Source organism: Giraffa tippelskirchi, chromosome 9, assembly GCF_054371585.1.
Source record: "Giraffa tippelskirchi isolate mGirTip1 chromosome 9, T2T-mGirTip1v1.2.pri, whole genome shotgun sequence".
NCBI classification, from domain to species: domain Eukaryota; kingdom Metazoa; phylum Chordata; class Mammalia; order Artiodactyla; family Giraffidae; genus Giraffa; species Giraffa tippelskirchi.
This window is the reverse complement of record NC_137283.1, coordinates 15,731,565-15,756,158: the sequence shown is the minus strand read 5'-3', so window position 1 is coordinate 15,756,158 and position 24,594 is coordinate 15,731,565. Positions and strand designations below refer to the sequence as shown.

The 24,594-nt window shown below is 43.3% G+C and overlaps 2 protein-coding genes across 12 annotated transcripts in view; one reads left to right on the top strand and one right to left on the bottom strand.

Annotated features, from left to right (window-relative positions):
- The first annotated feature begins 68 nt into the window (after positions 1 to 68).
- On the top strand, positions 69 to 10,010 carry LOC145520707 (uncharacterized protein C3orf86-like). 2 transcript variants are annotated; one of them, XM_081527867.1, is made up of 4 exons: positions 69 to 125; positions 2,106 to 4,902; positions 7,882 to 9,238; positions 9,731 to 10,010. In XM_081527867.1, exon 2 carries the CDS (start codon positions 2,108 to 2,110, stop codon positions 2,618 to 2,620), a length of 513 nt encoding a protein of 170 aa, XP_081383993.1. In that variant the 5' UTR covers positions 69 to 125; positions 2,106 to 2,107; the 3' UTR covers positions 2,621 to 4,902; positions 7,882 to 9,238; positions 9,731 to 10,010. The 2 variants fall into 2 exon arrangements, 1 of the variants encoding a protein (XP_081383993.1); XR_014064742.1 differs by lacking the exon at positions 2,106 to 4,902 and having other exon boundaries at positions 9,159 to 9,238.
- Positions 7,945 to 24,594, bottom strand: part of TCAIM (T cell activation inhibitor, mitochondrial) — a 37,342-nt gene continuing 20,692 nt past the window's right edge. For all 10 annotated transcript variants that reach the window (XM_081527847.1, XM_081527854.1, XM_081527846.1 and 7 more), the window contains 7 exons: positions 23,404 to 23,656; positions 18,309 to 18,431; positions 16,884 to 16,981; positions 16,529 to 16,620; positions 12,858 to 13,090; positions 12,145 to 12,276; positions 7,945 to 9,936 (listed from right to left, as the gene is read on the bottom strand). In XM_081527847.1, coding sequence (XP_081383973.1) covers positions 9,696 to 9,936; positions 12,145 to 12,276; positions 12,858 to 13,090; positions 16,529 to 16,620; positions 16,884 to 16,981; positions 18,309 to 18,431; positions 23,404 to 23,656 — 1,172 coding nt within the window. In that variant the 3' untranslated portion in view covers positions 7,945 to 9,695. The remainder of the gene's footprint in view (positions 9,937 to 12,144; positions 12,277 to 12,857; positions 13,091 to 16,528; positions 16,621 to 16,883; positions 16,982 to 18,308; positions 18,432 to 23,403; positions 23,657 to 24,594) is intronic.

Sequence of the window (24,594 nt, the reverse complement as noted above, 5' to 3'; positions counted from 1 at the left end):
CTGGGCTGGGATAGGGTGGGAAGCACTTTACACAATAATCAGGTTGCTAGGAGCCCCCAGTCTTCTACGGCCCTTTCTCTCTGAAGCTCCTTCCATAGACTCCTCCCTCCAGCTCCTTCTGACAGGTGAGCTTCAAATCCTTCACACCTTTTTAGTCCCCTAGCTCCTGGCCAGCCCCTACCTGTTCAACCCACTGTGCCCTTGCTACAAGCAACCCTGATTCTGGGAATCCTGCCCAGTATGCTGACTTCTCCATGGCCTTGTGGACCACTGGGGAATGTGGAGAAACCCTCTCTGCCTGAGGGCAAATCAGAGCTTCATATAGGATGTAGGTGTCAGAATCTTGAAAGCTCGTTGACGTTCTAGGTAGTGTAACTTGAGAGAAACTTGTAAGTTTCTCAGGACAGTCCCTGTCCATTCTAACGAAAGTGAAGCAATTATCGATCTCGACAGAAGAAAAGTGAGAGGAGTCCCCAGACTGGCCAAGAGGCCCACACCAAGGCAGGCTTACCCCGAGCTCAGAAAGAATCAGCTCTGAAGCCTCTCTCTTGCAGTGTTCCTGGAAAAGAGTTCCCATGGTGTGTGAGTTTGTTGCTGCAGTCACAAATGACCACAAATTTAGCTGCTTGGAACAAGAGCCATTTACTATCTCACAGAGCCTGAGACTGGCAAGTGTTGCTTCTTCCTCTGCTTAGGGTCTCACAAGACTGCCATCGGGGTTTTGTCTATCCTTGGCTCTTACCTGGAGACTCTGAGGAAAATCCACTTCTAGGCTCATTCATTTTGTTGACAGAGTTGATTTCCTTCTCATGGTCTTCACTTGGTCCCTGCCATCACCAAGCCAGCAATGGCAGTAGGATCCTTCTCATACTTGGTCTGTCTTCTACTTCTCCTTCTGTTCTATCTCTCTGACCCCAGTGAGAAAAAGGTCTCTATTTTTCAGAGCCCAAGTGATTAGGTTGGGGCACCCAGGTGATACAGGGTAGTATGCCCTAGATTTAGGTCCATAATGTTAATTACATCTGCAAAGTTTCCTTGGCCATATAATAAAACATTCACAGGTTCCGAGGATTAGGGCAAGGACATCTTTAGGGGGCATTTCCACTGACTACACATGGTCATGTGTTTGTTAAATTTGTAAGAGTGATTTTTGGGGGGGCGTCTTTTGTAGAAGGTCCAGCATTCTCCATTCTCCTATTAATCTAAGGCAGCATTTTTGAAGCTGTCATTCTTTAATCATTGTTGCTTCCTTTATAAAATGAGTTTCAAGAGTGGCAATGAGCATTTTCTTAAAGGGAGAACTCTTTCTTATGGGAGAACTCAATTGCATAGAAAATATCAGAGACCATGGCACACAACCATTGACATTTCATGAAACTGTTAGTATTCATTCACACACAAGCACATGCATTCACACAAACACATACACACACAAGTATATCTCAACTAGATAAAGATGTAAAGTATACTTTTTTAAAAAAAGATTTATTTTTACTTATTTATTTTTGACTGCACTGGGTCTGCATTGCTGTGGGCTTTCTCTAGTGGTGACTGGGGGCTACTCTTCATTGCAGTGCATGGGCTTCTCATTGCCGGGACTTCAGGTTTAGTTGCTCCGCAGCATATGGGATCTTCCAGGACCAAGGATTGAACCTGTGTCCCCTGAATTGGCAGGCAGATTCTTAACCACTAGACCAGGAAAGCCCCTAAAGTATACTTTTTAGTATACTTGGCTAAAATTTTGAAATTTGAAAAGATAATTAAGAAACGAAAGACCCTAGGAAAGTCCCTGTGGTCCAGTGGTTAGGACTCTGCTTTCATTGCTAGGCAGGAGTTCAATCCTTGGTCTGGGGATTAAGATCCCACAAGACCCACGGGTACTACCAAAAAAAACAAAGGCCCTAGAATTCACTGGAGCCGCCAGGTAGGTCTGTTCTTGGTGCTGGGAAGATTTCTGGAGCGTCTTGGATGACAGAGGGCTAGCACAGGTGGTTTATAGAAGCCCAGTGGCTGATGGTTCCCTTTGATGCTGTAGGTGGAGCCCTCCGTCCTCAGTATGGAAGATTGAGGACGCTCCTGTGTTGTCTCCATTTTCTCCTTTGTAGCTATGTCAAACAGTCAGTTTGGACACGGGAAGAAAACTCTAGATACAGTTTTCTGGATAAACGAGCTAACTGGAGAAATCACCTACCCCCAGCAGAAGACAGACGCACCCGCAGCGTCGCCAGCTCCTCTCCAGAAGCCGGGAGAAGGACCCAGATCTCAGCACGGGGCCGTGCAGGGTGCTCCTCCCAGCACCCAGGGTGTGGCCAGCACACTTGCGCAGAAGGCCGCCCCTCCACCCCCTCCTAAAGCTGCACTGAAAGACGTTGGCTCCCGAAACTCCTTCCCAGCTCCGCTGACCTATCTCCTGGCCAAAGATGGAGCCCCGAGCCCCTCGCCGTTCTCTGCAGTTCCTGTCACCATCTCACCGCCAGGAGGCGCTCGGCCACCGTTCAGCCCCCTTGGGCCAGCCTTTCTGCCGCAAGCCTCTGCCTTTCCTCCCAGCCCTTCTGCCCTCTGGGGCTTCACCTGCAAGCTGAAAAACATCCTTAGTGGGAATAATCGATTTTCCTTCTGAGCCTGAGCAAATACGCCTGACCACGCCCTTTAAGCACCATGCTGAGCCACTGTCGCCTGGCACCAGTACGCCTTCACGCCATAAAAGACCTGCCTGCCTCCCCTAGAAGCACTAAGGACCCTTGGCAGAGTTCTTATAAGAATATGCCCAGTGCTTTCAACCCCCATATAAATTTGACTTAGATTTTGACATATAATTTTTTTTTTTAAACTTCCTTTACCTCTCAAGACATTTTGGTATTTTTAACTCTTTGGGATTCAAGAATTTGGTTCTACTGTCAGCAGCAGAGTAATATGCTTAGTTCCCAGCCAGAGGCTGAAGGATCCCCACCTTGGCTGAGATAGGAACAAGCCGGGCTGAGTGGGACTTGAAGGCCTGGTGTCTTTGGGCACAATCTAGGGCCACCAGGGCTTCAGGGCTGCATTGAGGACCAGCCTGGGCTCTAATCAGAAAGGGGTTAGAACTGGACCTGAGCGGGGAGGGGGGCAGCCTGGGGCCAGGGAGACTTTGGGCAAAGAGCCTCCCCAGTTGGAATAGGGGCTGGGCGATGCTCTGGTGGGACAGTAGGCAGTCTCTTGGCCCTCCCTGGAGTGGAGTGACTCCTGCCTACTGATGTGGTCATGCTGGGCAGGAGGTGTTAAGTGAAGGCTCTGAAACACCTTGTCCCAGCCTGAGGACCCCAGGAAACCCCAGTTCTCTGGGCTGGAAAATAAAGGCCTGGCATCCAGCCTCAATCCCTCTGACCAATGTCTGGCCAGTGTCCCTCTGACGCTGCCAGGACCCCACCTCTCTTGCCCTCAGTTTCCCTCCCTGCATGGTGTGGGAGTGAGCAAGCCTGTCTGCAGGTCTGCTCAACTGCACAGTCTGTGACTGTGTCCCCAGAAACCAAGACTGGGTGAGGCCCCCAGGACACAGAGGGCCTGGAGGTTAGGCCTCAGGTGGGGTCAGCTGGTGCCAAGGGCATGGCCGAGCATGGCAGAGGGCAGGGGCCATGAGCTCCACAGGGTTGGGGGGGATGACCAGTGTACACTCTCCAGGATCCCTGATGGATGGCCTTGACAAAGACCTCATTGTCGTGGTTAAGAGTGCTGGCCTCTCAGGCAGAGTTGTTGTGGCCAGGCCCCTAGTCCTGACTTTGCAGGAGCTCCTTAGCCTCACTCTGTCTAGCCCCCAAGAGTCCCAGCAAGTGTCCCAGGGATGCCCAGAGAGGTTCAAGCTCAGCCTGGGGCAGGGACCAGGGCTCTGTCTACATCAGCAGAGTCCCCAGGGGAACAGTGACTGTTACACATCCTGTGGACAAACCACCCAGAGCCCTTGGAGCATAGCATGGTTTGGTCTTTTGCCTCATGACCTGGCAGGGCCTCTTCTGCTGACCGTGTTCATGTGACAAAAGCTTGGCAGAAATTTCCTGTCCAGGTTGGCCTGACTGTCCATAGGGTCTTTAATCTGGAAAGTTAGCCAGCAGTGACTGTAACCCTTATCCCCACACTTCTCCAAGCAAGTGGCTAACTACAAGGGCCCTGCAGTTAACAAGACCACACACTTCACCCAAGGTCTGCACTATAGGCTAGTGTGTGTGTGTGTGTGTGTGTGTGTGCGCGTGCACGTGCACACACATGTACATTAGGGGACATGAAATGGGGGAAGGGAAGATAGAGATCTGTGGGTGGAGCAGTTCACTGGTGGTCCAGTGGTTAGGACTCCACACTTCCACAGCAGGGGGTAGAGGTTCGATCCCTGGTCAAGAAACTAAGATTCAGCAACATGACCAAAAAAAAAAAAAAAGATCTGTGGGTGGTTCTCAACTCAGAGTGGAGTGACGATCACACAGCTGTGAAGGCAGGGGCTTCTAGTTTCTGTTTCCTTGTTACAGTGATCTGCATTCCTACTGATGGCTTTTCTTAATTCCTTCAGTATTTTTTATGACCTCTATGACCTCCTTTTTGATCTTGGGGTCTCTGAGATCGAGAGGTCTCTTTCATCATTTGTTCTTTCAGGGAGATTCTCTTGTTCTTTTAATCAGTTTAGTTCTTCGTTTCTCCCTTTTCCTTACTTCTTGTCTCTGTGAATTTAGGAGTAACAGTTATCTACTCTAGTCTTGAAGGGCTGTTTTTATGTGGACCCGTCCCTGCGTAGCCTGCGTGAGTCTAATATTTTTGGTGTGAGCGCTGTTTTTAGTATGTCTGCCTGTCGCATCTTTCCTCAGTGTGTGCGAGCCATTATCCCCTGGATAGGGGGTGTGGTTGTGGTTGGTGGTACAATGACCAGAGCCTGCCCTGGATGTGGAGTGAAGTGAAGTGAAGTCACTCAGTCGTGTCCGACTCTTTGCGATCCCATGGAGCCTACCAGGCTCCTTGGTCCATGGGATTTTCCAGGCAAGAGTACTGGAGTGGGTTGCCATTTCCTTCTCCAGGGGATCTTCCCAACCCAGGGATCAAACCTGGATCTCCCGCATTGTAGGCAGATGCTTACCTGGGGAGCTACCAGGGAAGCCCCCGGATGTGGAGTGGGGCCTCCTTTTTTGCTTTGTGGTTGTCACGGCCCTGTCCGGGAGCAGGATCTGCTTCCTACTTGTTAGGACAGAAGCCTCCAGGTCTGGTTCTAAGCTGTGGTGTGAAGGAGGTGAGGCTGGAATGCTCCTGCTGGGGAGTGAGTGAGTGAGTCGGTTGCTCAGTCATGTCCGACTCTTTGTGACGCCATGGACTGTAGCCCACCAAGCTCCTCCGTCCATGGAATTTCCCAGGCAAGAATACTGGAGTGGGTTGCCATTTCCTTCTCCAAGGGATCTATGTTCCTGACCCAGGGATTGAACCCCGGTCTCCCACACTGCAGGCAGACTCTTTAACCATCTGAGCCTGCTGAGAAAGGAGCTGCTGAATATTCCTCTGTGGGATGTGTCCACTGGAAGTGTCTCCACAGTGTCGCCCATCACCCGTTGTGCACGCTCACAAAGTACACTGTTGTTGGCACTGCCCTCAGCCCTGCCTTGTTCGTGGGACTGCCCATTCTCACTCATGGGAACACTGACAGTCGGCCCAGGTGTTTCTCAGGCACTGTGCTCACAAAGCTGCAGGGGCAGATGTGCTCAAGTCTGGCACCGGACCTGCTGGAGTCAGACACCTGGACCTGCTGTGGGAGCTATGGAATAAGCCCAGAGCCTGCTCGCCTCTGGTTATGCGCCCGCAAAGCCCGCTGTTGCTAGTGTGGGACCCGCCCCAGCATGGGAGCACCAGGAATGCACTCAGATGTCCCACAGCCGCTGTGCTTACAAGGACAAACAGCCCCTGGGAACTGGCTCAGATTTCAGCCCCACTTCCATGTGCAGGCCTCCTGCTGGCTCTAGTGCTCCCAGAGCTCCTGGCAGCAGAGCCAGGGAGCATGAGGCTGATCGCATGTGTTAACAGTGAGGCTTCTGCTGGCGGACTTGAGCTCTGTCCTGTGCACCCCGAACTGTGGCCCAGACCACGTTCTAGTGTCAGCAGGCAGCAAACCCCAGTCGTCTCCCCCGGCCTGTCTGCTGAAGCTGGAGTTTCTGCACCTCAGCCCCCATGTGCACCAGCAGATGCGTGACTTGGGTTGGGGAGTGCAGCGAGGTGGCCAGGACCATCTGCTGATCGGTCTGTCTGTCCTGCCTGCCACAAGCTGGCTGTTCTGCTCTCCTCTAAGCCTCTGAAACTCCTTTGCTGTCCCAGCTGGTCTCCCTGCCAGTGAAGGGGCTTCCCAGAGTGAGGGAACCTTTCCTCATCCACGGCTTCCTCCTAGTGGTGGGAAGTCCTGTCCTTTCTTCCCTCTTTGTTCATCCTATTTGCCCTTTGAGGTGCAGATAAAGTGAGTTCCCATAGCCACTGGTGGGGCCCAGTGCACACCCTGGCCCAGCTAGAGCAGGGACAGTGAGGGCTGCCTGAGCAGTCTGGACTGAGGGGCAAGGCCAAGGCCATTGCCAGGTCACTCAGGACGAGTAGAGGGGCACCACCTCTCCCGGTTCTCACAACGGTCGCCCAGGGCCGGGTGAAGTCAGCCCTGCCCCCTGCTGACCTGTGTGGCCAGGACTGACATGATTGACCCCAAGGCTGTCCACCCTCACAGGACCATCGTATTGCTGGACTTGGGGGTCCTGCCAACGCCTGGTGCTGGCTGACCTGGGGGTGGACGCTCCCATAGCTGGGGGTGCTCCCACCCGCGCAGACGCCTCACAGCCCTTGGGGTGCCTGGGTTCTAATCCCACCTCTCCTGCCTGCTGTAGACAGAAGGGCCTGGGGCCAAGTCTTTACCCTATAGTTTCCCCGTATGAAACATGTCAGCTTAGAGAAAAAAGTCCCTAAAGTGCTCTGTAACAGGGAAGGGTTTGGAGTGACCAGTAGAACCAGGTGGCAGTAGCTGGGATGTAGGGGGGAAGAGGGTCCCCTGGTGTCAACTCAGGTCTGCTGTCTGGCCACTGGCAGCTCCACTTCCTCCTCCTCTTCCAACTGCTAAGGAGCAAGAGGCACCTGGGCTGGTGGTCAAGGACCATGCAAGGGAGGGCTCTTTTCCAGGGTCAGACTCACTCAGGGTGAGGAGGAGCTACAAAAACATGCCCTGGGCCTCCCTTCACAGATGGGGAGACTGAGGCCAAGGGTTAGCAGTTTCCAAAGGTGAGCTGGCTCCTGAGGCAGCCATGGTTCCTCTTGCCCAACTGTTCACGCCTCAAGGCCCACAGCCCTCTTGTGACTCAGGGAGGCTACCGGGAGGAGGAGGATTTGAGGGGAGAGAGGAAGAAGCAGGGTCTCGGGAGACCTGTCCTGTGGACAGTCATGCTTCTGGATGAACACTTCCCTGACGGGACAGCCCGGGGCAAGGGTGCACCCCTGGATGAGCTCAGGGATAGGAGCTGAGGCTTCAAGGTTAGAGGGGTCTGTTCCTGTCCTAGCTTTCGGTGGTGGGAGAGAATTTTCCAGAACTTTTATGTTAGATTGGGAGAGGAAGTCAAACAGGCATAAACAGGTAACGACTTTTTTGTAAATTCCTTTATGTTGAAATAGTTGTAAATCATTAAGGCAATGGCAACCCACTCCAGTATTCTTGCTTGGAAAATCCCATGGATGGAGGAGCCTGGTAGGCTGCAGTCCATGGGGTCACTAAGAGTCGGACACGACTGAGCAACTTTACTTTCCCTTTTCACTTCATGCATTGGAGAAGGAAATGGCAACCCACTCCAGTATTTTTGCCAGGAGAATCCCAGGGACGGGGGAGCCTTGTGGGCTGCCGTTTCTGGGGTCGCACAGAGTCGGACACGACTGAAGCGACTTAGCAGCAAGCAGCATTAATGAATAATGAGAGAGTGATGATCTGGTTAACGTATTATTTATTATGTAACAGTTCTGAGACAAAGTGCAATTCAAAACATATTACTGAGGATTCTGTATTAGTTGATCTTAGAAATGGCATAATCCAAACTTATTTTTCCAATTTTTTTTTTGGGGGGCCATGCAGTTTGCTAGATCTTAGCTCCCCAACCAGGGATCAAACCTGTGCCCTCAGTGGTGAAAGCACTGAATCCTAACCACTGCACCACCACTGAAGTCCCTCAGTAAATCTTACTGTGTAACCTCTGAAGAATGTTTCACTTCCATTATTTGGTTCTGGAAAACTTTCATAGGCAGCAACATTTTTGCATCAGGAAAAAAAAATAAGTACAGTTGTTAGGCACAGGTTAAAAAGGGTGGTATGCACAAACTATACTAAATACAAATCAATACTTATTCAAACACACATTTGTACTTTAACCATTCAAATAATCAATTTCAGATAAATTTAAAGCATGCTTCTAGAATCGATTTTAACATCTCTTTGCCTTTCTAATACTCTATGGAAAATTTCCTTGATTTCTTCAGCAGTAAGAGCCTCAAAAATGGCGTTACAGACCTGGATTCACCTTGTCCTTTTGAGAAATAAGCTGAAGAGGTTTAGGATATGGTAAAAAATATTATCCTAAGGGAAATATCTGCAGAGGAGCCCTGTGTCTACAGAGCTTGGGGCTGGGTTATGGGTTCAGCGAAGTCCACTCAACTGTGGACAGGAGGTGATTCAGGCATTTCAATCTGTGTTCCAATCACTGGAAGACCAGGGTTGAGAGGGGTGACTGATCCTGAGTGGTCTGAATCATTTTAAACTGGACCCTACTTGGTGGAACTCTTTGAGAAACAAGGATTTTTCTGGATAGTGTTTGTCCATGAAAACAAATCAATCACCTCATTCAATGATTCAAAAAAAATTCACTGTCTCTTGGTTACAGGCTACCGACAGAGTATCTTAACGGGTTGGAAAACTTTGTTTTTAACAAACTTTTTATTTTGTATTGGGGTATAGCCGATTAACAAACAATGTTGTGATAGTTTCAGGTGAACAGTGAAGGGACTCAGTCATACATATACATGTACCTACTGAAAACTTTAAATCCTCTGTCATCAGATATGCTTTAACAAACTGTTGCAGATGGCTTATGATAACGTCAATATCATATATTCATTCAATGGCTTTTTCCCATCTACTCTGTCTTTAGGCAAAATTTGGTTCATGAATTTGTGCTACCCATGTCACCTGTTTTGGACTCAGACGGTGCATAATGGCTGCAAAATACAGGTATGTGTATTGATACATGTGATATAACCATGAAGTTGCATCTTGAATTGCTGCATGTAGAAATGAGTTCCAAGACTTCAGAGCTATACTGAATGAGACCTGTTTATACTTACCAGTGTTCACTCATATAAAAAAAAAGTATATATATATATATCTTTCACCTTGTAGAATCCTCCATTTTCATACCACTACAAATACGTTCTTTCTACCTTCTTTTCTGCCAGTCCTGCCAATCAGATAAACACTATCTGGAGGGGGCAGAATAAGAAACCACTGGCAGGTAAAACCTTTTACAAACAAGTTTCCTAATAGAAATTAATTTAAAAAGTCTACTTCCAAAGCAGCAATTAGAAACTCTGTTCCTGTAACATGTAAATGATACTGTTACATCAAGTTGTGGATTTTAAATAAGTATAACAGTTTCTTATCTCTTTAAAAAATAATATAGATTTCTGTGTTATTTAATGGCTTCTCCATTCTTCCAATTCCAAGGAATACAAAGGTCTCCATCCTGCATGACAGAGTAGAAATGTGAAACGCAAAGGTGCATCCCTTGTAGGTAAGGCAGCGATTGTTCTAGAAGTCTCTTACAGCAATCCACCATTTGTACACTAGAAACGCTGGGCTCCTTATAAAACTTTTCCAGAGAGAATTTCTTCGTGGAAGCCTGCATCAATTCGTTTTCAATGACCTTCAACCTGTTATGTCAAAAACAAAACATATGATTGCCATAAGCTATAACCAAATAAAACAACATAAAATGTAAAACCCATTTTTTGTATATTGGGCTTAGTTTTTACTCTCAACACTGAAAATGGTCCTCCCATTTCTGTTTTAATATTTACTTATTTGACTGCACTGGGTCTCAGCTGCGGCATGTGGGATCTTGTTCCCCAACCAGGGATCGAACCTGGACCCCCTGCATTGAGGGCACACAGTCTCAGCCAGTGGACCACCAGGGAATTCCCATTTCTTAAAAAAAAATTCTTGGAGTATACTTGATTTACAACGTTGTGTTTGCAGTAGCTATAGGGCAACTAAACTGAGTTATACATACACTTATATCTACTCTTTTCTGGATTATTTCCCCATATAGCTTATGACAAAGAGTCTTGAGTAGAGCATTGTGCTCTACACTAGGTCCTTGTTGATTATATAAATTAGTGTGTATATCTTAATCCTAACCACCTAATTTATCCTCTCCCTTTCCCCTTTTACCATAACTTTTATTTTCTAGGTCTATGAGTCTGTTTTGTAAATTAGTTTATTTGTATCAATTTTTAGATTCTACCTCTAAGTGACAGCCTATGATACTTGTCTTCGTCTCTCTGACTTACTTCACTTTCTCTGATCGTCTCTAGGTCATCCGTGTTGCTGCAGATGGCACTATTTCATTGTCTCTTACGCCTGAGTAATATTCCTTTGCTACCTGTACTGTAGCTTCTTTATCCATTCCTCTATTGATGGGACATTTTGGTGGCTTCCATTATTGTAAACAGTGCTCCAATGAACGCTGGGGTGCATTCATTCCTTTTCGAAGGTTGGTTTTCTCTGGATACATAGGTTTCTTCTGGGTGATTCCAGGAGTGGCACTGCTGGATCATATGCTAGCTCTAGTTTTACTTTTTAAAGAACCTCCATACTGTTCTCCGCAGTGGCTGTTACCAATTTCCATTCCCACCAATGGTGGAGGAGGTTTCCCTTTACTCCACATTCTCTCCAGCGTTTATGGTTTGTAGATTTTTTGACGATGGCCATTCTGACAGGTGCAAGGAGATACCTTGTTGTCGTTTTGATTTGGTTTTCTCTAGTATTTCGTGATGTTCAGCATCTTTTCATGTACCTTTTTTCTTCAACAGTTTGAGACTGGCTTCTTGAAAGTCTGCCCTGTTTTGACATCTCTTTCAACTACCTACTACAGGACATTTCTTGAAGGCAGGTGTCATTTACAGCCCTGCAGGCCTTGTGAATATTAAGTGGCCATCAGCACTGGTTGGAAGTTGTTGTTATAAGAAGTGGCCACACGAGGCAGCAGCATTTTTTCAGGCCCAATTCTGCTTCTTCGGGCAAACAGAGCTCTAGAAGTTGTGTTCCTAGGTTCTAAGTTGGAGTGGAAAGTGCCTGACCCAACATGGAAGGGCTTGTGTCCCATTACTTTTTTTCCCCTTACGTATCGCTCTCTCCAAACAAATCTTAACCCCAGCAAATCGCTGATGCTGAGGCTGCTCTCATGTGTAGGTGGAGCGACTCTAAGCAAGGAGCTTGGAAGTGGAAACCCTACCGCCAGGCGACAAGGAGACAGGGTGACTTTGCAAAGCTCTCCCAGAACAGAGCCATCCAGCATTTGTGGGAGACAGTAGGCTTAGTGTGGGTGGAGGAGGGCCAGCCTGGATCTGAAGATTGCGGTCCCACACACTAAGGACTAGGCCCTCCAGATCCAGGGAAGGGCTTATTTGCTTCCACATCCTCCCACCTCCCTCAGCCAGGAGACAGTCCACTCTTGGGACCCATGCCTGCTCAGGCCCCTCAGATGTGACACCAGCATAGCCCATCGGGATAGAGGGGTCGAGAACAGGCATTTGTATTTTCTCTTATCATGGAATTCGTATTTTCTACTGGAGTATAGTTTATTTACAATGTGTTTCTTTTATGTCACACAAGTTGATTCACTTTTACATACACATACATCTTATTCTTTTTTGGGTTCTTTTCCCATATACGTTATTACTGAGTGTTGAGTAAAGTTTCCAGTGCTGTTAATGATCTATTTTATATGTATACTAATGTATATGTTAACTCCAGCCTCCTAATTTATCCCTCTGCCCCACCTTTATGAATACCTGAATATTTTTAAGTATTAGACTAGATTAGAATGGTAAGACAGGAAGAGGGCTAATAGTACTCACTCTTCTTTTCTCTTCATGTTCTCTCTTGCCTGTTGGGCTTTGGTGAGAATAAACCACTGGAGGTTTGCTGGATCACAAAGGATTGGGATGTTAAAATGCCCGAGTTCATGCAAGCTTGGGGCATATCTGTCACTGTAATAAAGTATACATAAAAGGAAATATCAGCCATCTCTCTATCCCCTGTTCCATCCCTGAAGGAATGGTTTTATTAGTCTGATTAACAGAAAAGGAATTCATTAAGAAAATCCACCTTAAAGGTAGACCAAAACTGACTTGAAGTTTTGCTGTCCCCAAAGAGACACATTTTCTCAGGATGACCATATCCTTCCTGTGACCTTCCTCATCTATAAGATGGGGGCAGAAACACATTCCACGGTGAGGTTCTGAGAGCTAAAGAGAGATAATGCATTTAAGTTTCAAGCACAGTGCCTGAAATGCACACTGTTGATTTCACATTAGTTTACCTATAGAGTTTTCCCCAGGACTGATTTGCCCTGTAAGTGGCAATGTATTTACAGAATGTTCGAGAAACTCCATTTTTCTAATCCTCTCATGTTGACTTTTCTCATGTGTAAAGAGTGTTGCCAATGGAGGCAGTAACATTCCTTTCTTTAACTCCTAAGCATCACACACGGAAATACAAAACAATTTCATGCAGTACATATACAACCAGTGTGAGTAAATGAATGAAAGTAATTGTTTTAGATACTTACCTGTTAAGGATCATTTGTAAACCACGCAGACTTCGAGGGTGAAAAGGTATTCGACTTTTCAAGAGTCTATTATAGAACACATCAAGAAGAGAGTAATATTCTTCAAGTGTCAACACTGGCTGTAATTCTTCAATATAAACAACTTGGATGCCACCAAGAAGATAGCTTATTTGGTCCTCCAAATGTGTCAGCTTCCTCTGCAGGTCAAAATAACTTGGTAATCTTTCAAAAAGCTACAGTATTTAAAAAAAGGAAAAGGAAGGAATATTTAGTTTTGTTACTTTAAGAGTCCAAATTAAGGACTCCAATCAATGGTATGAGAAATTCTAACAAGAAAATTTTTTTCCTATAGGGAAAGTTCAAGTAAGTGATTAAGAAAAAGACTATGGGATGCTGGAAATATTAATATTCAAAACAAACCACTGTAAACCTTAGGGACTTTTAGATAGGAACTGAAGGGATTGCAAAAGAAAAATGTTCCAAATAAAAATGAGTCCTAAGTACTAATATGTAAATATTCAGGTAGAAATCTTAGTTTAGACAAATTAAATGGTATAATGAAGGTATAATGAAATAAAGTCTATGTATTTCAACTCCAAGTCTATTTCTTCAGAATTTACTTTAGTTCAACTAAATTCACTTATGAAGCATCTGTAAGTGAATTAAATCATTAAAATGGCCCTTGGAGTGTAGAGATTAAGAGTTTGTGCCCCCTCTGCCAGGGGCTCATGGTCAGGGTGCAGGAAAACAAAACAGGAATCAGAATTCAGCATAACAAATGCCACATCAGGGTGAAGGGACTGGAGAGTCAAGCAAAGGCTCCTAAGGACATCTGACATGACCAATAAAAGATAAAGAGGATTTAGAGAAGGTTAGATGCATTGCTAATTATTGGAGAAATGCAAATCTTAACTATTACAATGAGGTATCAACTCACACCGGTCAGAATGGCCACCATCAGAAAGTCTACAAATAACAAGTGCTGGAGAGGGTGTGCAGAAAAGGGATCCTTCCTACACTGTTAGTGGGAATGGAACTTGGTGCAGCCACTATGGAAAACATCATGGAAATTCCTTCAAAAACTATAAAAAAGATACATGTACCCCAATGTTCATAGCAGCACTATTTACGACAGCCAAGATATAGCAACAACCTAAATGTCTATATTGACAGATGAATGGATAAAGAAGAGTGGTGTATATATATATACACAATGGGATATTACTTGGCCACAGTAAAGAATGAAATAATGCCATTTGCAGCAACAAGGATGGAGCTAGAGATGATTATACTAAGTGAAGTAAGTCAGACAAAGACAAATACCACAAATACCATATGATATCACTTATATGTGGGATCAATAATATGATGGAAATAAACTTATTTATGAAGCAGAAACAGACTCTCAGACATAGAAGACAAACGTAAGAGTTTGTCTAAGGAAAAGAAGGCAGGGGAGGATAAATTAGCAGTTTGGGGTTAGTATGATAAACTGTTGTATAAAATATCAGCAAAGGCCTACTGTTTAGCACAGGGAACTATATTCAGTATCCTGTAATAAACCATAATGAGAAAGAATATGAAAAAGAATACATACATGTATATATAACTGAATCACTTTCCTGTATGCCAGAAACTAACACAATGTTGTAAATCAACTGTATTTCAATTAAAAAAAAAGAGCAGAGAAGGTCAGTTGCACATGGGAAAGTTTCAGGAAAAGAAAAAAGCATCTGCAAACTCGGAAGCATCACGAGGATCCCCTCTGCTACACTTCCATAGCCACCAACACCTCTGCTCCCCCCAACTCCTGACCCCTGGCAACCGCTGATCTGTTCTTTAATTTTATTGTTTGAAGAATGTTATATAAATGGAATCATACAGCATGTAATCTTGTGAGATTGACTTTTTTCATATTGCACAATGCCCTTGAGATCCACCCAAGATCTTGACTGTATCGGCAGTTCATTCCTTATTGGTGAATGACGTTCTATTGCATGGATGTGCTGTAGTTTGTGTTTGCTATCATAAACATTTATGTACAGTTTTTGTGTGAACATACTTTTTCATTTCTCTAGTATAAATGCCTAAAAGGAAGAGGGCAGCTGCCAAACCAAATGGTAAGCATGTGTTTATTAGTATTGTAAGAAACTGCCAGACTCTTCCAGAGTGCCCGTGCCATTTCACATTCTTAACAGGAATGGATGAGGGATCCAGTTTCTCTGCATCCTTGCCAGCATGTGGTGGTCATTATTTTTCATTTTGGCCATTCTGACAGGTGTGCAGTGGTATCTCACTGTAGTTTAAATTTGCATTTCCCTATGGCTTTTCATGAGCTTATTTGTCATCTGTATGTCCTCTTCTGTGACATATGTGTTCATTTCTTCTGCCCATTTTCTAACTGAATTATTTTTAACTGTTGAGTTTTGAGAGTTCTTTATATATTTAGATACAAAGGGTTAGGGTTAGGGTTAGACTTTGTCAGATAGGTGGACAGAAATATCATCTGTCAGGTATTCAATATGAATAGATATTTCACAGAAGACATATGGATGGCAAATACATACATGAAAAGATGCTCACTGCCCTTCATCATTAGTGAAATGTAAAAACCCACAATGAAATAAAACCACACACCTCTTAGAATGGCTAAAAATAAAAAGATGACCATAGCAGGGACTTCCCTGCTGGTCCAGGGACTGGGACTCCATGCTTCTAATGTAGGGGGCATGGGTTCAATCCCTGGTCGGAGAACTAAGATTCAACGTGCCACACGGTGAGTCTAAAATAAATCAATAAAAAGATCACCAAAGGAAGTATTGGCAGTCTCTTGAAAAGTTAAAATACCCTAACACATCTGGCCATTCCACTTTTAGGTATTTACCCAATAGAAAAGGAAATACATGTTCATTTAAACTTTGTAGATAAATGTTTATAGCAGCTTTATTTTTAAGTGGTCAAAAGCTGACATAACCCAATATCCATCAATAAGTGAATGGAAAAACAAACTGGTATATATCCACAGGACAGCATACTTAGGGGAAATAAAAAAATTAATTCTTGATACATGCAATAGCATGAATGAATCTACAAATAATTATGCCGACTGAATGAAATCAGATCCTCTCCAACATACTCTGTGATTCTATTCAGATACAAGTCTAGAAATATAAACTAATCTATAGTGACAGAAAGCAGACCAGGGGCTGCTTTGGGAGGGGGTGGTGGGATGGAGGAGAGGGTTTACACAGAGACATGCACATAATTTTGTGGGTAATGGATGTGTTCACTCTCTTGATTATGGTAATGGTTTCACAGGTATTTACATATGTCATATCTCATCAAACTATATCCACCAAATATGCACAGTCTATTGTGTCAATTAAACACAATAAATCTGTTAAAAAGAAAACCAAAAAACCCAACAGAATGCAGGCCTTTAGGCTGTGCTTTAGAAAAGACTGTAAAATTTTTCGAATAAAAATGGACTTAAAAATCAGTCATCTAAGAACTTAAACTACTCAATATAAAGCATCTGCTCTGCAAACAGCTGAAACTATGATTCAAAGTTTTTTTTTTAGTTTGCTGTCATATTAGCAATTTTCTGAAACAAAAGTATGTTGAAGACAAATCTTTTTTTTTGTTTTTTTTGCTTTCAAGCTTTTTCTTACTTTTGTCCAGTGGTGATGGACATCCATTGTTCCTAGCATCACATGGCCCACTGCACTCATCCCGGACCGGTCTGTAAATATTATTGTACATCCTGATGATAAAACACAAACCCTTTGGTCACTGTCCAGAGAGGCTTCATTTTTTTAGCACTGTGCAAATAATTACTTACATTTCATGTGTCAATTCAGGAGTAAACTTGGTAGAAGTTACTGTTTCATTCAAAGGAACAGACTTAACAATTCAGCTGAGATCAAGTCATATCTACAAAGACTTTCAACAGTTTTCCTCTAGAATTTACAGATTTGTATAGCTGTTAAGGGATATGGATTTTGGAAGTGAATGGAAATTGTTTACCTTTTGCATTTTTAAGGGTTTCCAAGTTCTGCTGGGCTAAGCGGCCTAAACTGTGTAGCTGGCTGCAGCGGTGGGCGATGCCCCAGCTCCTCTGCCACCTGGTCCAACAGAGCACACAGGCCCGTTATCACCCATGTCCCCCCAGAGGGAGGCGCATACTCACCCCCCACCTGCCTGACTCCTGTGAAAGCTCGAAGTGTAAACACTTTCCTTATAAATCTGAATTATCTTCAACAATTATAATTTAAATATAGAAGAACATATAAATACTATGTGATTCTGCAAGCACAGGATAAAGGTGCTGTTCCTGTATCCAAATAGTCATTTGGTTTAATATAAGAAAACAGTCCTCATAAAGAAGTTTGGAAGAAAAACAGGCTGCAGCAAAATGGTCACAGAAGTTTAAGTACCAGGCCAGATGACAATACCTCAGGGAGTCCCATGAATGAATCACATCACCCACTCCTTAGGGCTGTAGCTGTTAAATCTATTTTATAATAAACTTCAGCAAATGATTTCTAAGTTTATGAAAACTTTTTAAAAAGTCATATGGTGATTATAGTTAATAATAATGCTGTATTGCATTTTGAAAGTTGCTTAAAGAGTAGATCTTAAAAGTTCTCATCACAAGAAAAAAATTTTCCTAGCTATGTATGATGACAGATGTCAATTTTAGACTTATTGTGGTGATCATTTTATAATGAATACGAATAATGAATTATTATGTAAAACACTTGGAACTAGTATAATGCTACATATCAACTATATCTCAATTAAAAAAATTTTAAAAGTCATGCTATATAACATAGAACCAAAGAATACAACATTTTTTTTTCTTTCCCTTTCTCTTTTTTATTTTAAGTCGTTCAGTCAGATGTGTCCAACTCTTTGCGACCCTATAGACTGTAGCCCGCCAGGCCCCTCTGTCCATGGAATTCTCCAGGCAAAAATACTGAAGTGGGTTGCCATTTCCTTCTCCAGGGGATCTCCCCTCCCCAGGGATCAAACCTGCATCTCCTGTGTCTCCTGCGTTGCAGGTGGATTCCTTACCTGCTGAGCCATCAAGGAAGTCCTCCTTTCCTCTTTTTAAACTCAAATACCAATCTTATATGATGGAGAAATACCGATTTTTTATACATTATATGCATATGGAAGAGTATATTTTTCTTATAAGCCCATTATGTTATTATGCTAAAAAAATTATTATGCTAAAAATGTCAGTATCTAAACCTTACTTCACTTTTTTAAGTAAGAAATTTGTAATGGTTTTCTTAGATAAACAATTGATTAGTTTCATAAAAAGATAATTGAGTATTTAGTGAACAGAATAATTAAAGATGCAAACATTTAACTGTTAGAAACCGTTACCAATAGGTAACACATGTTTATTTTAATCTATAAATCAGGTTTTCTCTTCTTCATTACCTGATATCTGACAGCTGCAATTGATGAGACAGTTCATCTTTTAAACGATCTAGTTCTTTTCTTAGTGGCAAACTATTCTTCAGCTTTTTAACAGCACTTTTCCCATTGTTATCTAACCAGGATCTAGAAAGAAAAAAAAAATAGAGATGTACACTTTGCAGTACTAACTATAATGCAAACATTTCTACTATTGAAAGACGTGTTCATTACCTTAAAGTAGCCCCAATGTTAAAGTGAGTTTCCCATCAAACCTTTACCAAGTTATAAGTACTCCTGCCAAGTCTACTTTTAGAGTAAACTCCTACTTCTAAAACAGGCTTCTTGGAGAACTGCCAGCACCTGTTAATCATATTTTAGTTATGACAACTTCTTTAGCCTATCAAAAATATTAAACTTTCATTACACCAAGCTTGTTACTAGATTTCTAAAAATCAAAGATGCTTCAAGGACTTCTCTGGTGGTCCAGGGGTTAAGACTTCATGCTTTCAAAGCAGGGGGTGCAGGTTTGATCCCTTGCTGGGGAACCAAGATCCTGCATGTCCCAGCCCCCTTGCCCCCAAAAGGCTGAATATTTAGGAATTCCCTGGTGATCCAGTGGTTAGGACTCTGTGCTTCTGCTGTAGGGGGCATGGGTTTGATCTCAGGTTTGGGGATTAAGATACTGCATGCCCTGCAGTGTGGCCAAAAAATAAAGAATAATAAAAAAAATAAAAGCGTTAAAAAATAAATAAGTTAAAAAAAATTAAACCTCCATTATGTTTATTGCACTTTTCAGAAGGCTCTACTAGGCCGTCACTTACATCAGTCATCTCCACACGAGGGCAGGGCTACCCCTTCTCCAACTAGAGCATATGATGTGGTGTGCAGCCAGACGGTGAAAAAGTCAACTCAGAAGATGTACCGAATGGTACTGGTGACATTTAAAAGGCACTATTTCCTGATAAAGGAACTTGGGAAGGTAACTCTATGGATTCTAACTGGGCAGATCCAGTTTCTTCCTTGGTCTTCATCTTGTCTATTAGCACCCTGAGTTCTCTCTGCTCGCTGCAAACCCTGCCCCTCCACCACCTCTCTTTCCAAAGGCTCCCACTGCTCAGACCTTACCAGTCAGTGCCCACCTCCTCCTCCCAAGTGGGTCTGTTTGCCCCTTAGTTTCTTTCCACCCAACTAAGTGGCCCGCTCTGGTCTCACCTCTCCCCTCCTTTATCTTTCTCCTATAACTACATCATGGGCTCAGCAGAAACATGTTCTCTTAAATCTGCATTTCTGAGAACGTTTACCTCAGTGAAGTCTTAAAAGAGAAAATGAACATCAAAGTCTGCCTAGGGATTAGAAGGGGACAGCTTTCAGAACAGAGCTGAAGGCAGCCGAGGTGGCCTTTACAGAACAGCACGCTCCACCCGCTCCCCACTCTGAGGCTGTCTCTCCCTCAGTGTTCTAACGGTCACGGCACAGGCATGCTGGCTCTGGCGCAGGGTCTCTCTTTCCCGAGGGAAGTCTGCACAAACAAAGCCTGGGTCGTGCCTGGGAGGCAGAAAGGCTGATGCAGGAGTGGCCGTGGTAGAATAGCAAGCAGACTCCAGGATCAGAGGAACATTTTGGGTGTAGCTGGAGTGGGCCCTGGGTACAGCTGAGAAAGAGAAAGCTCCAGGGAGGCTGGGGGAAGATGGTCTAAAGTGCCCCACCCTCAGGACATCTGACACCCCACTGGACACCTGTCAGTGACAGTCAGGTGTTATGATAATGGTGCAGAAAGGCTCATTTGTCCATCTCAAAAGTGCCTGTCAAGTAAACCTTCTTAGGGTTCCTTTTAATAGTTACTTTAAAGGTTTTAGATGTTGTGATCTACAATATTTAAAAACTAGTCAAGTTGAGGGAATTCCCTGGTGGTCCAGTGGTTAGGACTCCACACAGGGCATGGGTTCGATCCCTAGTTGGGGAACTAAGATCCTGAAAGACATGTGGTGTGGCCAAAAAAAGAAAATCAAGTTGAAACTCTCAGAACCAATCAAATATTTATCCTGAAGGCCTAACAGTATAAGGAAGACACATCTAGCAAGGAGTAGGGAGATAAGCAACTGGAAGAGAATATATGAGCTTCTATGAGAACAAAGCAAGAATGAATTAGTTCTGCCTGGAAGGTTCTACAGAGCAGGTGATAAGTGACCTGGAACCTGAGAGATGGATCAGGTTTTCCCAGGCGGATTAGTGAGAGGGAAGGGCATGCCCACCAGGCTAGTACACAGGAACTGTGAGATGAACCAGATCACACAATGCCCGGGGGTGGGGTGGGGCGTGAGATGAGACTGGAGAGGGGTGTGCGTGCGTGCGTGTGTGTGTGTGTGTGTGTGTGTGTGAGAGTGTGTGACAGAGAGAGATCATAAAAATGTCTTGCACATTGGGATAAGGAATTGGGACCTTGCACTCTTACATAAAAGTGTCCTGCATTCTTTATTTTTTTTGGCCGCTGCGGGGATCTTAGTTCCTGGACAAAGATGAACTTAGCCCCCAGCAGTAGAGGTGCAGTCTTCATCACTGGCTGCCAGGGGAATCCCTACATTCCACATTTTTTTGATTCACTAATTGTGTGCAGTTTTTAACAATTCTTCCTACTCCCCCTTTAAGAATATTGGTAAAGACTTTGTCATTTCTGCATGATGTGTGAGAAATAAGAAAAGTAAAAAGTATGGCATTATTAGCTATTACAATTTTTCCATTTTCCCTCATTTATTAAGTAATACATACAAATTTACTTTAAATTAAGTAAGAAAAAGGATGATTTGTAGACAAATGAATTATCAAGCAAATACCATGTTTCCTTTTGGGACCAAATGTCTTACAATGTGGACAGAAATAGAATCTTATGATTATATATTCATGACCTGATTTTTTGAATTCTTACATTTAATGTATAAAATTTAAGTGGCCTAGTTTAACAATTTTTGTGTTTCGCTTGTAAACCGTGAGACAAAAATGAAGGTTCTACAGTTGGCATTTATCTATCTATCTATGTAGATATTAGATCTATCTATGTGATAGTTTCAGGTGAACAGTGAAGGGACTCAGCCATACATATACATGTAGTCATTCTTCCCCATTAAATCAGTTTTCAGGGAACTGCAAGATCTGTTACAAACAAGGCTAAAAACATGTTAAAACATGTAATGCTGTATCATTAATTTCATTTGCCAAAACTAAGAAAAGCTATGTAGCTAATAATGGGGTTTACTTCATTGTCTGACAAGATACATAGCAGCAGACACTGCATTTTGTCAATAAATTAGAATGTTAAATTTCCACCGACTTCAATTTCTAAAACAATGGTTTACTCAATTTATGTTATCTTCTTTGAGAGGAGATAAGTCAAAACGACATGATTTGAGCTAGTCCTGGTAATTACTGGGCTTTCCTAGTGGCTCAAATGGTAAAGAATCCATGAGAGCATCAATTTAAAAAAAAAGTACACCTATGGAGAAACTCAAGAATTCATAGTAGCACAACTCATCTACACTCAGGAATTTTCCTTAAGACAATATATCTCTTACTAAAACACCAGATACTAAGTCAACACTAGTGAAATTAACAGAGGCACTGTTCCCACCCCCCCACCCCCGCCAAAGCCCTCTACATTCATTGCTGAGTCACTTCTACTGCTATCATCTGTATTAAGCTACTTTACATTTCCATATTAAACCTTGAGTTCTCCATACTGAGCCTATAGCACTTCACAGTCACACTTATTTAATGGTTCTTTAATTCAGTGTTAATAAAAATACTGGACAGGTTTTATGAATCTGTGAAGCAGATTAGTATTAGAAAGAGAGATGATTAAAACATAGTCCCTACTCTTAAAAACTCATTATCTATTAATAGTATAATATAATATAATATAATGTAAGAGAGTCTTTTATTAAAGACTCAAGAATTTTACTGGATGAACTACATACAAGTAAGGAAATTATACTTGGCTTGGACAAGGAAACAGTGAAATAGCAGTTATCTTGGGGAACTGGCTTTTCCCAGTTCCAATCTTTTTTCATTAGTTTGCCAGCTGACTAACTCTGAGTTCAGGGTCCCTGGAACAGTCTTTTCACAATGGTTACACATTTAGCACCAGACCAAAACTGTACCCCATGAAACACTCAACTGAACCACAGGCTAATTGCTTCTCTGAATTTCTTTAATAGGTTATTCTTAAGCTTCTTGAGAAGGCAATGGCACCCCACTCCAGTACTCTTGCCTGGAAAATCCCATAGACGGAGGAGCCTGGTGGGCTGCGGTCCATGGGGTCGCTGGGAGTCGGACACGACTGAGCGACTTCACTTTCACTTTTCCCTTTCATGCACTGGAGAAGGAAATGGCAACCCACTCCAGTGTTCTTGCCTGGAGAATCCTAGGGATGGCAGAGCCTGGTGGGCTGCCGTCTATGGGGTCGCACAGAGTCGGACACGACTGAAGCGACTTAGCATAGCATAGCTTAAGCTTCTTGACTTAACGGTGCAACAAATCTTATTCTTGCTCTTTTGCCCTGACTTATCCAATCCCACTTTTTTCTATACTGAAAGGTATAGGTAACACATTCCCAGGCTTTGGTTCATCTGGACACACTGTGAGGAATACCCTCTTAAGGGTGTAAGCAGAGCAATACCCTCTCAACAGTGTAAGCAGAAGCCTCAAGGGCTGGAATCCAGTGCATGTAAGGCTGAGACACTCTCTTTTAGCTCATACTCAAAACCAAACAATTTTCTGCGTTTGCTATCAAAAGGCCAAAAAAAAAAAAAAAACCAAAAATCAAATACCATTAGAAGTATTCTGGCCACTTTGAGTAGGAAGCATGAAATATCTTTTTTGTAATGGTTACTGGGTTAACTACATTGATAGCATTACTTTTCCTGGAAAATTTAAACTTTTACTTTTTCAATTAAAATTTTTTTCTTTTGGATGCACTGCACAGCATGCAGGATCTTAGTTCCCCAACCAGGGATTGAATCTGTGCCTCCTGCAGTGAAAGCTCAGAGCCCTAACCACTGGATCACCAGGATCTTAGACTATAATTTTAAACATAAACAACAGGTAAGTAAAAACTCTTACATACGTTAGGGTTGTTTCCGTTCTCCAGACTTGCTCGAGATCTTCATCAGGGTCCTTGAATCCAGTAAAGGAGTAGTAAGACTTGTCCCATTTGATGGGCCTGTCAGATGTCCTTTTGGCCTCTTTGAGAGGCTGGGAATGCACATTAGTATTCAAGCTTTGGACATGTTCAACAGATAAACTGCAGGAGTTGAGAATATATAATACTGTGCTTAGCAGATCTCTGGTGTGCAAAGTAAATTTGACTGCTCGAAATCCTAGAGAATATAATTCCCCCAAACAGTTAATACAGATGATTATTTGCTTTACTTTAAAAACATTTTTTTATACATTTATAGAATCAAAATCTTTTAAAACACTCTATTACCAATTAAAATTCATCCTATTGAAAAATCATCTGTAGATGGAAAATGATGTCCCTTCTCCAGAACTGTACCATACTATCTTGATCTTTATGAAGTTCTCTGTCAGCTCCCTTTTCTAGTTTGGCACCAGTGACCCCAGCCCGAGAAGAGGATTGAGAATATTTTTCAATGCTGTTCATAAATTGTACCTCTACAGTCTAAGGACTGGGAGAGTTCTCCTACAAGCAAGTGCCCACCAAAGCAAGTCTCCAGGGCTAAGGCCCAGGGGAAGGGTAGAGGCAGGGGAGGCTGCCCGGGGACAGTGGTTTGTGGAGGGGGCCAGTCCAGTCTCAGTGGTCACAGAAACTCATCTCAGATTTTCTCTATGATTAAAAGTGACTGTGCTTATACTCCCCTACCCTTATCTTGTGACTCAGTATTTTCAGAAGTGACTCAAAATTCCCTAATTTTTTAAAAGTCAGAACTTCACAACCTGATTTTAATACAGGTAGTCACTGTGCTCAGACTATCTAACTTGTTAAGTCAACAACAGGAAATCTACTGGGTTCCCTCGCTACTTGTTGGTTATTAAACTTGGCAGAAGTTGAACGTGTATCACTTTTCAATCAACATTCCCATCCGGTGCCATTATTATCCCCTTTGAAATGTGAAGAAGCACAGGCTCAAGGGGTTAAGAATAGTGAGTGAGGGTTTACATCTGAGCCAACACCACGTCAAGCATTTTCCCCACTATAAATAACATGCTGACCCCTTTTTCTTTAAAATTTTTTAAAAATTGGTTTTAAAAATTATATACGTACATCCTTATTGTAAAATGATACGTATGAAGT